Source organism: Chlorocebus sabaeus, chromosome 6, assembly GCF_047675955.1.
Source record: "Chlorocebus sabaeus isolate Y175 chromosome 6, mChlSab1.0.hap1, whole genome shotgun sequence".
NCBI lineage: Eukaryota > Metazoa > Chordata > Mammalia > Primates > Cercopithecidae > Chlorocebus > Chlorocebus sabaeus.
In genome coordinates, this window is record NC_132909.1 from 19,389,367 (window position 1) to 19,402,576 (window position 13,210).

Here is a 13,210-nt window from a genome sequence, read left to right on the forward strand (position 1 = left end):
AGGTCTTAGTAGGTTCAGGTGGGCCAATTCCCAGGCTTCCAGGTGGCTTGCTTGGGTGCTGGTATTGCCAGCCATGGGCCAGGTAGTTACGTAGTTCCTGGGGCCACTGGGCAGCAAGGGTGGCATGGACAATGGCAGTAATATTGGCAGGACAATCTAGCTCCCAGTCAGCTGGTGCTAGTGTTGGTGATGGCTGCAATGGGCTGAGCAGGCCAGTCTCCAGGCCCATAAATGGCACATGCAAGTAGATGCCACCTGAGGTGGTAGTGGTGGCCAGCTGGGTGTGTTCAGCCTCAGGCCCCTGGAACTATTCTCATCTCCTGGAAATGCTTGTGCATCAGTTTAAAATCACCTGTTTGCTGTGATCCGGGGAGACTAGCAAATGTCAAATTCCTTCAGTTCCCAGAGATAGGTGATTTAGGATGCAGTGGAAGCTGCAAAAGTTTGGGTGCTCACTGCATGGAAGAACTCCTTCCAGGGAGAGTCTATAGACTTACCACTGGAGCAAGCAAGGGCCAAACGCTTGGGCAGTGTCTGAACTCCCATTCAGGCTCCCAAAGGTCCAGCATTTGTCTGTCCGGTTAACTTCCAGATACAGGCTAGTTAAAAGCATGACTATCAAGCAGCAGCTGGAAGAGTGTGCTGGCAAATCCTTTTTGAGAAACTGGGAGCTGTGCATATTGACCCCTTCTCTGCACTGCTCCGGTTGGGGGAGTGAGGTGGAGGAAGGCTAGCCTTGAAGTGCTTGTGTGCCTGCTTAAAACCACCTTTTTCTTCTGTGAGCTAGGGAGACTCACATATGCTTAATCCCTTCTGTTTCCAGAGCTAGGGGGTTTAGGATGCAGTCCTTTGAGTGCAGGTATAAAAGGTGGGGTGTTCGATGTGTGGACAAACTTCTTCCAGGAGGAATGGATAGACGTGGATTTATTGCTGGTCTGAACTGGGCTGCAGGCTTGGGTGGCACCTAGCTTCTGTTCAGGCTCTTGTAAGTCTGTAGTTTACCTACCTAGTCAACTCCCTGATGCAGGCTCGTTAGGAACTTAACCATCAACAGTTAGGGTGCTATATGTGTGGGTCACCCCTTCTCTCGTGGGGGAGAAGCTGGGAACCGGGGATTCCTTCCTGATTGTATGGCTTAGTGCCCAGAATGGGTTTAGTATTTCCGAGTGCTTCAGCTTTTCCTGCCTGTTTGATAAGACATTTTTTTCTTTCTTTCTTTCTTTTTTTCTGAGATGGAGTCTTGCTCTGTCACGTCACCCAGGTTGGAGTGCAATGGTGCAATCTTGGCTCATGCAACCTCTACCTCCCGGGTTCAAGCAATTCTCTTGCCTCAGCCTCCTGAGTAGCTGCGACTACAGGCGCCCACCACCACACCCAGCTAATTTTTTGTATTTTTAGTAGAGACGGGGTTTCACCGTGTTAGCCGGGATGGTCTTGAGCTCCTGACCTCGTGATCTGCCCACCTCGGCCTCCCAAAAGTCTGGAAGTACAAGCGTGAGCCCCCGCGCCTGGCCTGATGAGACATTTTCTTAGTTGCCTGGTGTGTAAGAGTCTCCCAACTCACTTCTGACTTTCTTCCAGAGACAAATGATCCAGGCATAGATGTTTATTCAGCGCATCAGAGTCAGGAACCTCCTATGTGTTCCTGGCGTCCCTTCTCCGATGACACTCTTTAATGCTGAAATTTGGGTGAGAAGGCACTCAAATGGAGTTCAGAAAATGCAGGCAGTGATGAAAGGTAGGGGAGGTCCTTTATTGTTGGTTTTTTTTTTTTTTTTTTTTTTTTTTTTTAAACAGAAAAAGATAAATTCCCAGCCCTGGATCTACTTAGACTGGGCTCAACCCATTAAAGATGTTTGGAAATATGTTTCAGTGGATCAGATCACAGACCTCCCCTAGAAGCTATGTGTAAGAAGTTACGCTGAAGATTGGAGCTGGTCATACTCAAGGCATACTGGAAAAAGATACTGATTTAGGCTGCTGGTGTCATCTTCCCCTGGCAAGTCGTAGATCTTTACAAATTCATCTATTTCACAGACAGTGGAGGCCCAAGGAGGATTTGAAACCCCCAGACATATCTGTTCAACGTCATGTGCCTGAGAGTCCCAGGATGAATCCCTCACAGAGGCGCCGGCTCCTCCAGGATTCTTGATATCAGAAGGCTCATGGAGATCATGGTCATTTGCATCAGAGATTCCGGGACTTACTGGACGAATGTTTGCAGTAGTTATAGCTGAGGGAGTCTCCTCCTCCTTCACTGAAAGGGTCTGGTTTGATGGTCCCAGTGATGGCCATGGCTGCATTCGCTGCCGCTGCTGCCTCTTCCATTTGGCGCGTTGGTTCTTGAACCAAATCTGGGGAGGGAGAAGTGGGGAGGTTAATGATGGAGGTTGAGTATAAAGGGGCATCCTCATGTTCCTCAGGAATTTGGTTTTTTGGAGTGAGAGTTAGTCTCACATTTATTGGAACAAGGGAAGCTCTTTCTATCCTCTGCTGTCCTGGGTTTCAAGGGAAAAGTGGGGGTAGGATTGGACTCACAATGGGTGGAATATGACTTAGATCATGATGTATTCAATAGAAGGGTGTTTGTATTAGGGGTGTATTTTTTTTTTTCTTCGAGACAAGGTACCACTCTGTCACCCAGCCTGGAGTGCAGTGGTGCAATCATAGCTCACTGCAGCCTTGAACACCTGGGCTTAAGCAATCCTCCTATCTCAGTATCCCAAGTAGCTGGGACTACAGCCATGTGCCTCCAGGCCTGGTTAATTTTTAATTTTTTTTTTTGTAGAGACATGATCTTACTATGTTGCCCAGGCTGGTCTTGAACTGGGCTCAAGCAATCCTCCTGCCTCCACCTTCCAAAGTGCTGGGATTACAAGGGTAATCCCAGCCATGCCTGGTGCCCAGAGAAAGTATTTTAAAGTCAGAGTATGGGGGTGAGAGTTTAGCTTGGGTTGTCTTCAGTGTTCATCCAGGTGTTCTCCCCCGAATACTTTGTGGGAACTTAGTGACAGACATCTGGATGACTGTGATCATCCTGATTAAACAGAACCCATCCTGAATATACAAGAATAGACCCAAATGGGAGTATCTGAGATCCAGCTTCAAAGAGTCCTGTGTAGCATGGTGGGTCTGGAGTTGGAAAGGTCTGGGTTCAAATTCCAACTCTTGTGTTTATAATGCTTGGAAGACAGCTCTTCTATGTGAGCTTTAGTGTTCCTCAGTAAAGTGGGTGCTCATGACAACAAAAATATAAAGTGCTTAACATTTGTCCTCACACATAGGAATTGCCAATAAATAGGAATTGTTATAACAGTGATCAGAAGTGTGTGTGAAGCTCTGGGTTAGGAGTGCTACAGACACACTTGGGAACAGACCTTTACTACGGATAGATCAAGTTGTAGCATTGAAGCCAGTTTCCCCATGGTAACCAAACTTGGGTGCATGGTCTTTGCAAGCACTTCTCTCAATGCTGTGAGTTGTTTGGAGAGAAATCTTGTGCGTTGCCTACGCTCTCGCCTTGGCCTTTCTGCAGAAGGAACAGACAAAAGGCTTTCATTAAAAAAATTCAGAGAAAAAGAGGGAGAATACTACATCAAGGGCATACCTATGGGACAAAAAAATCTAAACAACAGCCTTGAGCCCTAGACCTTCCCTCTGACAGAGCCTACACAAATGAGAAGGAACCAGAAAATCAAATCTGGTAATATGACAAAACAAGGTTCTTTAACATCCCCAAAAATCACATTAGTTCATCAGCAATGGATCCAAACCAAGAAGAAATCCCTGACATTTCTGAAAAAGAATTCAGAAGGTCAGTTATTAAGCTAATCAAGGAGGCACCAGAGAAAAGTGAAGCCCAATTTAAGGAAATTTTTTAAAAAATGATACAAGAAATTAGGGGAGAAATCTTCAGTGAAATAGAGAGCGTAAATAAAAAATAATCAAAACTTTAGGAGACAATGGACACCCTTATATGTACTAGACCTAAGAAATGAGATAGCAACACAATGACCAAGAACCCAAAAGCAAATACAATAAAAATGAAGATAAATAGCTAGGACTTAATTAAACTAAAGAGCTTTTGCTTAGCAAAATGAACAGTCAGCAGAGTAGACAGACAACCCACAGACTAGAAGAAAATCTTCACAATCTATACATTTGACAAAGGACTAATATCCAGAATCTGCAATGAACTCAAACAAATTAGCAAGAAAAAAACAAATAATTCCATCAAAAAGTGGGCTGAGGACATTAATAGATAATTCTTAAAAGATATACAAATGGCCAACAAACATATGAAAAAATGCTCAACATCACAAATGATTAAGGAAATGCAAATCACAATCACAAGGATGGCCATAAAAAAAAAAAAAAAAAAAAGTTGGCATGAATGTGGTGAACAGGGAACACTTCTGCACTGCTGGTGGGAATGTAAACTAGTACAGCCACTATGAAAAACAGTGCAAAGATTCCTTCCAGAACTATAAGTAGAACTACCATTTGATCCAGCAATCCCACTACTGGGTATCTACCTAGAGGAAAAGAAGTCATTATACGAAAAAGATACTTGCACATGTGTGTTTATAGCAGCACAATTCGCAATTGTAAAAGTGTGGAACCAACCCAAATGTCCATCAACCAATGAGTGGATAAACTGTGGGGGGTGTGTGTGTATATATATATAATTTATATATAATGTATATATATTATATTGTATATAATTATAATTATATAATTATAATAATATGAATATTATATTATATATAAATTATATGATGGAATGCTACTCAGCCATAAACATGAATTAATGATATTTGTAACAACCTGGATGGGATTGGAGACCATTATTCTAAGTGAAGTAACTCAGGGATGGAAAACCAATCATCGTATGTTCTCATTCATAAGTGGGATCTAAGCTATGAGGATGCAAAGGCATAAGAATGACACAGTGGACTTTGGGGACTCAGGGGAAAGGGTGAGAAGGGGGTGAGGGATAAAAGACCACAAATACAGTGCAGCGTATACTGCTCGGGTGATGGGCGCACCAAAATCTCACAAATCACCACTAAAGAACTTACTCATGTAACCAAACATCACTGGTTCCCCAGTAACCTATGAAAATACAAAAAAGTTAAAAAATGTTTTATTAGAATGCAAATATATATAGTCCAAAGGTAAGCTTCTTTCCTGAGCTTGACCTGGGAATCAAGAGCTTAGGCTAAACATTTGACTCACGAGACCCACTTCTCACCCTCTTGCTGGGAGGGTTCTGCATCTGCATTCCTAGAAAACCAGTGCCAGCTTCCACTGAGCAGGACACATTTTTAAGCCACAAATGGGATAAGCTTATTTCTGTGGCCTCATCTTACAGCCCCTGGAGGAGGAACATCAACTTCTCCATGACGTTGGGCACCAATTTGTCTTCCTGGCAACTTGGGGGCATCTTTCTGTTTCTAATGCTGCTAATAAAGACATACCTGAAACTGGGTCATTTATAAAGGAAAGAAGTTTAATGGACTCACAGCTCCACATGGCTGGGGAGGCCTCACAATCATGGTGAAAGGCATGGAGGAGCAAAGCCACATCTTACATGGTGGCAGGCAGGGGAGGGAATGAGAGCTAAGCAAAAGGAGAAACCTCTTATAAAACCATCAGATCTTATGAGACTTATTCATTACCATGATCACAATATGGGGGAAACCACCCCATGATTCAGTTATCTCCCACCGGGTCCCTCCCACAACGCATGGGAATTATGGGAGCTACAATTCAAGATGAGATTTGGTTGAGTCCTTATTGAGATAGAATAGAATAGTGGCATGATGTTCACACCAGGTTTATATGAGTTTATAAGATTCATAGAGTATTTGAGGCTCTATTATCCTAACCGGTCATAGATTCAGTGGCACTTCTGTCTGTGTTGGTTGGCCTGTGAGACCCTGAAGCTATTGGTTTGACCATTTATTAATGGGGTCAGTAGGAAGCAGATATCAAGCTTAGTGACCTGAGAATGAATGTCGATTCTCCTTTACTAGCTCTGTGACTTTGGCAGCATCACTACACTTATACTGTTTGCCTCTGTATCTTTAACAGTAACACGGTCCCAGAAAGTTCACTCCTTTAGGGAAGACGTGAGTAACCAAAGAAGTCAGTCTGTTAATTACAGGCTTGGTGCATGTGTTAGTCCATTTTGCATTTATAAAGGAATACCTAAAACTGGGTAAATTAGAAAAGAGGAATTAATTGGCTCACAGCTCTGCAGGCTATACACCAAGCATAGTGCTGGCATCTGCTTCTGGTGAGGGCCTTAGGAAGCTTCCACTCATGACAGAAGGTGAAGGGGAGCCAAGGTGTCACATGGTGAGAGTGGGAGTAAGAGAGAGCAGGGGAAGGTCCTAGACTCTTTTAAACAACCAGCTCTTGTGTGGACTCAGAGACAGAGAATTCACTCATTACCATGAGGATGGCACTAAGCCATTCAGAGGGATCTGCCCCCATGATTCAAATCCCTCCCACTGGGCCCACCTCCAACACTGCGGATCACATTTCAACATGAGATTTGGAGGGGACAAATATACAAACTGTATTAGTGCAGAATGGGAGTTTTTACTGTGGTTTAGAATGTAAATAAAACCTCATCATCTAGTAAAACCTGATTCTCATGGTCATCTATTTTATAGGAAAGATTCTATTTTCAGGATGCTCTTATTCCTCATACAAATACATGGGGGAAAAAAAAAGCCAACATGCTGCCCAGTCATCGCACAGTGAAGACAAGTGATCAAGCACACGGGTTTCTCTTAGCGTCTCAGCATTTGTTTAGACACAAAGGGAGAACAAAAATTTACAGGACATTGAAGAAAAATCCTCAAACAGCATGGGGACGGCAAGAAAGAGAGAGAGGGAGATACAGAGACAAAGAGAGAACAAAGAAAGGGAAGGTGGAAGAGAAAAAGAAAAGAGGGGGAAGAGGAGGAAAGCAGCAAGCAAACACATTTTTTTCTTAAGAAAAGAAATAAGCCTGGGCACATTGGCTCATGCCTGTAATCCTAGCACTTTGGGAGGCCAAGAAGGGTGGATCACTTGAGATCAGGAGTTCAAAACCAGCCTGGCCAACAGGGTGAAACCCCCTCTCTACTAAAAATACAAAAAAAAAATTAGCCAGGCATGGTGGCAGGCACCTGTAATCCCAGCTACTTTGGAAGCTGAGGCAGGAGAATCACTTGAACCTGGGAGGTGGAGGTTGCAGTGAGCTGAGATCACACCACTGCACTCCAGCCTGGGAGACAGAGTGAAATACTGCCTCAAAAAATAAATAAATAAATAAAAATAAATAAAAATAAAATCTATAAATGTTAAAATTAATATTCTCAGATAAATAAAAGATATTGCACTTATACATCAAGATAGTCTTGAAAAGAAAGGAAACTCTGATAAGACAAGTGTTCTTGAAATCAATAGCTAAAAAGAAACCCTTAGGCAATAGTAGAAGAGTTGGAAGACAAAGCTGTTCCAGGAAGTAGAAAAAATATATAAAAGTGAACAAAAAGAGTGAAAAAATCGGAAAATAATAAGATCTCTGCTCAGGGATGTCCAACACTAGCAATATTTATGTGACTAAAAAAGTTTCAGAGTATCATGAAAATATTTATTTTAAAAACTCAAGATTTGAGAGATGAGGCACAGGGGTTCCAGACTGAAGCTATTCCACGATGAGCACAATAAATGAACAAAAGGATAATTGTTGCAAAAACTTCAGAATACCAGGAATATATAGAAAGTTCTAGAAGCTTCTAAAGGGAAGTAGAATTTCCATTCAAAGGATGGTAGTTAGAATTCTATTGGTCTTTAGAAAAGCAACACTGCACATTGATAAGTTATAGGAGGTAAAATCAAGGAAGGATGTGGCTTTGAGTTTAAAATCATCTACCAAGCTAAGAGGTCAATATGTAAAATTGACTAACTAGTATTTTTGTGAGTTTAGTATTAAACAATAGGAAAATGTATTAGAAGAACCAGGTACAAGTTTTAATAAGTGAACTTGTTGATGCATAATTTTTCTATTAGAATCAAATAATTTTAAGAAGTTAAAATAGAAGTAAAATTACATTTATGTCCCCAGCCAAGAAATACACTTTTTTTTTTTTTTTTTTTTTTGAGACAGAATCTTGCTCTGTTGCCCAGGCTGGAGTGCAGTGGTGCAATCTCAGATCACTGCAACCTCTGCCTCCCAGGTTCAAGCAATTCTTGTGTCTCAGCCTCCCAAGTAGCTCCGACCACAGGCGCGTTCCACTATGCCCGGCTAATTTTTGTATTTTTAGTAGAGACAGGGTTTTGCCATGCTGTCCAGGGTGGTCTCCAACTCCTGGCCTCAAGTGATCTGCCCGCCTTGGCATCCGAAAGTATTGGAATTACAGGCGTGAGCCACTGCGCCCAGCCAGTAATACACTTCTAAACTATGCTTTACAAGTACAATTATAAAAGGAAAATGTTGATAAATATCACAAAGACAACTTTTAGAATATTGGTACAGTAGTACTCATAAGTGAATTGAAAAACACAAGCCAGGCTGGGAGAATATATTTGCAACACATATAAGAGATAAATTATTAGTGTCTAGAAGACAACAAAAATATTCTACTAAACCTTGAGAAAAAAACATGCTAAAAACTGGGAAATAGGCCGGGCGCGGTGGCTCACACCTGTAATCCCAGCACTTTGGGAGGCCGAGACGGGTGGATCACGAGCTCGGGAGATGGAGACCATCCTGGCTAACACGGTGAAACCCCGTCTCTACTAAAAATACAAAAAAACTAGCCGGGCTTAGTGGCGGGTGCCTGTAGTCCCAGCTACTCGGGAGGCTGAGGCAGGAGAATGGCGTGAACCCGGGAGGCGGAGCTTGCAGTGAGCTGACATCGCCCCACCGCACTCCAGCCTGGGCAACAGAGCGAGACTCCGTCTCAAAAACAAAAACAAAAACAAAAACAAAACAAAACAAAACAAAAAACTGGGAAATGATATAAATACAAAAATTAGCATAAGGGAAAAACAGAATGACCTTTAAAATAGAGTGAACAGCTTCAATCACACTGGTTAACAAAGAAACGGTAATTAAAGATCACGTACTATTTTATACCCATCAATGGACTGACATTTAAAAAGTATGAGAGTACCAGGCATTAAAAAGAATGGGAGTTCGAGATGAGCTCAGGCAACAGAGTGAGATCCTGTCCCTACAAAAAATCTAAAAATTAGCTGGCCATGGTGGCACACATTTATAAGTCCCAGCTACTCCTGAGGGTGAGGTGGGAGGATCACTAGAGCCTAGGAGCTCTAGGCCAGCCTGGGCAACATATGAAGACCCCACCTCTTTAAAAAAGAGATGTGGAGAAACAAACTTCCAAGTTACTAGAGTCCCATTGCAAATTGTTTTTCAAACGATCCTTGTTGGTATAACCCAGTGGTTTCAAAATTTACCCAGTGGTTTCTAAACCCAGTGGTTTCTACCTAGAGTCGACAAAGCCCAGAAGCCACCACAAGGTCCCATACCTCTCACTTGATTTGTCTGCAACCCAATCATTCAAACACCAGCCTCTTGCCTTTGCCCAGCTTACCCAGCGTGGTGTCCTCTAGAAGTGAGCGGGTTCGATCAGCTGTGTGCCGCAGAGCTCCTGAGCTGACTCTATGTGACTGCTGGGTTAAAAGACCCGCTTATTTAAGCAACATTTTAATGTAATCATGTCCCCACCCTGTCCTACCCTAATACCACGCCCTCCAGTAATCCATTCAATATCTGTTTATTGAGAACCTATTCTACACCTGATGCTGTGTAGGGCACTGGGAATAAAACTGTGATTCAAGACTGATCCCTGACCCCAGAGAGTGGAAGAAAATAAAGGAAAGTGGAGTGAACAGAAAATGGATAAAATGTTCAAAAATGTCACTTGGGATCAATGAGTAAATAAAACAAGGCGCTGAGAGAAAAATAAGTTGGTAAGATGACTCAAATTCGGAAGGTGAAGGAAGTGCCCTGTGTGGGGGCGGCTTGGAGCACAGCAGGAGGCATCCTGCTAGGAGTTTGGGATGATGGAAGGTTAAGCCGTTCATCTGCCCATCTCAGTCCAACCTCTTCCAGTCCAGACAGCAACGGATGATGGCGAAGAACTTGGCAGAGCCTAAACCATAGAGGATCTTACATCTTCTTTTGAGTATGGATTTGGGGGTAGTTGCGAGCCAAAAAAAATAAAATAAACAATATAAAAAATAAAAATAAAATAAAAATAAAATCTATAAATGTTAGAATTAATATTCTCAGATAAATAAAAGATATTGCACTTATACATCAAGATAGTCTTGAAACGAAAGGAAACTCTGATAACACAAATGTTCTTTGAAATCAATAGCTAAAAAGAAACCCTTAGGCAATAGTAGAAGAGTTGGAAGACAAAGCTGTCCCAGGAAGTAGAAAAAATATACAAAATTAGATGCTAACTTTTGAGTGATGGCAGAGTAGAACTTCTATCAGTCTTGTGGAGCTGAACGTACAAAATGGTAGGTTGGTGCCTGCCAAGTGGGAGGGAATGTTAGGCTTTTATTTATTATTATTACTTTGAAGTTTTGTTTTTAAACAATTCCTCGTCTTTTCTGTTTTATTCTTCTCAGACTGCTTTCAGGAGCTACCAGAAAATAACACGCAAAGTTTGAGACTCTGGAAGATTTTACCTTACCTAAGTCACACTGATGTATTAAATTTATCATTTTAGCATTCCCTATAGATCTTGTCATTCCTTACAAATGATACCCTTTGTCTTGGAGAAGAATACTAAGTTAGAGCTGGTAGGTTTATAGTTTAGGAGAGTAGCACGAAAATATAATATTTAACAAATAGAAAAAAATAATATATGAAATAAGAGGGTGCTTTCTCTTTTTGTGATCACTTATATTAAGAAATTTCCTTTCATAGACAGCTCCCTCAAAGGGAAATCCTTTTTATTTTGTTTTATTTTATTTTTGGATGATGATTATTCGAAGTCTATGTATGTATGTATTTATTTAATTAATTTAAAAAAATTTTTTGAGGTGGAGTTTCGCTCTTTCACCCAGACTGGAGTGAAGTGGCCTGATCTCGGCTCAGTGCAACCTCCACCTCCCAGGTTCAAGAGATTCTCCTGCCTCAGTCCCCCAAGTAGCTGGGATTACAGGTGTCTGCCACGATGCTCAGTTAGTTTTTTGTATTTTTAGTAGAGACGGGGTTTCACCATGTTGGCCAGGCTGGTAGCCAACTCCTGACCTCAGGTGATCCACCCACCTCAACCTCCCAAAGCGCTGGGATTACAAGTGTGAGCCACTGTGCCTGGCCTATTTATTTATTTTTAAAATTTTATTTCAGAAGTTTTTTGGGGAACAGGTGGTTTTTGTTTACATGAATAAGTTCTTTAGTGGTGATTTCTGAGATTTTGGTGCACCCGTCACTGGAGCAGTGTACACCGTACCCAATGTATAGTCTTTTATCCCTCACCCTCCTCCTGCCTTTTCCCCCAAGTCGCCAAAGCCCATTGTATCATCCTTATCCTTTTGCATCCTCATAGCTTAGCTTCCGTGTTAAACTTTTAGTTGGAGCTCTGAAAGGACTGTGCCCTATAGGAATAGGTGTACCAGTCAGCACTTGAATCAACCAAACTCTAAATCTAATCAACTTAATCCCTGTTTAGATTAAAACAATAGACCCCACGTCTCACTGTCTGAAACGTTAATCCACTCTAGAAGCAGATATCTTTTGAGCATTAAATATGCATGTATTTTGCATATATTATGCACCATTAAATATGCAGACACAATGACTGTCTTCAATAAAAATTTAGCAGGCATTCCAGATTTCTTTTCACAAATCTACTTGTACTGATTAGGTTTGTAAAATCTAATTGCATTCAAGGGCCTCAAAACTCTGAAACCATCATTCTATGATTATTTTATCTAGTTGAGGAGATAACACACCCTCTTCTATAATAAGAGTTAATATTTACTAGGTGTTTACTTTGTGCAAGGCACAGTTCTAAGGCTAAGGTCCTTTTCATATATTATTTCTTTTGATCTTCACAGAAACCCTGTCATGGAAGTCCTAATGTTATCTCTAGTTTACAGATGAAAATTTTAAAGCACAGATAATTTAAGCATCTTCTTGTTACTATTCATGGGCTAACAAGTGGCAAAATCAGGCTTTGAATCCAGCCAGCCTGATGCCAAAGTTTGTTTGTTTGTTTGTTTGTTTTTTGAGACGAAGTCTTGCTCTGTTACCCAGGCTGGAGTGCAGTGGCGTGATCTTAGCTCACTGCAATCTCCACCTCCTGGGTTCAAGTGATTCCTCTGCCTCAGCCTAACCAGTAGCTGGGACTACAGGCGCCCTTCACCATGCCAAGTTAATTTTTGTATTTTTAGTAGAGACAGGGTTTTACCATATTGGCCAGGATGGTCTCGAACCCCTGACCTCATGATCTGCCCGCCTTGGCCTCCCAAATTGCTGGGATTACAGGTGTGAGCCCTCGCAGCCGGCTAAAGTTTGCGGTCTTTAACTGTAGTGGTGTAATTGTTATCAGCTTCTCCTCTGAGCTTAAGATTTGTATATCTCATGTGCCTTAAATTACTACAGGTTTATAAAGTCATGGCATCCTGTTAAGCCAACTTATTGTTCTGTCTTGTCCTTATTGATGTGTGTCATGGTCTTTCCATTTAGAATTGCCAGTTACCTCTACACTCATAATTCACACTCCTATTAATGCCACTTAAAGAAAGCGGCAATATGTTTGTCATGGGTGGGGTAGAGAACTGATGAGTAGGAAGCTCCTTAGAAAAATGTTGCCTGGTGTCCAGATGTATGCTACGTGCATCAACATGTATTTAAAAAATAAACGAGTTTTCCCTTCTTGTTATGCTTTGAAGATGTTCTCCAAAGTTCATATGTTGAAAAGTTAATCCCTAATGCAACAGTGTAGGGAGATGGGGCCTAATCAAAGGTGATTAGGTCATAAGAGCTCTGCAGGCTTGACTGGATTAATGTCATGATCTCAGGATCTCGGGAGTGAGTTTGTTATAACAGCGAGTGTCTCTCTGTCTCTCTCTCTGTGTCTTCCTCTCTCTCCTTCCTTCTGTTCCTTCTGCCTTCTACCATGGGCTGATGCAGCAAGAAGGCCCTCCCCATATGTAAGCCCCT

General features: G+C 41.8%; 1 protein-coding gene across 1 annotated transcript; it reads right to left on the reverse strand.

Moving 5' to 3' along the window:
• Positions 1 to 1,832: 1,832 nt before the first annotated feature.
• Positions 1,833 to 3,589, reverse strand: LEUTX (leucine twenty homeobox). The gene is made up of 2 exons (XM_007996791.3): positions 3,378 to 3,589; positions 1,833 to 2,354 (listed from the first exon to the last, which is right to left on the reverse strand). Exons 1-2 carry the CDS (start codon positions 3,444 to 3,446, stop codon positions 1,917 to 1,919), a joined length of 507 nt encoding a protein of 168 aa, XP_007994982.3. The 5' UTR covers positions 3,447 to 3,589; the 3' UTR covers positions 1,833 to 1,916.
• Between the last annotated feature and the right edge of the window lie 9,621 nt (positions 3,590 to 13,210).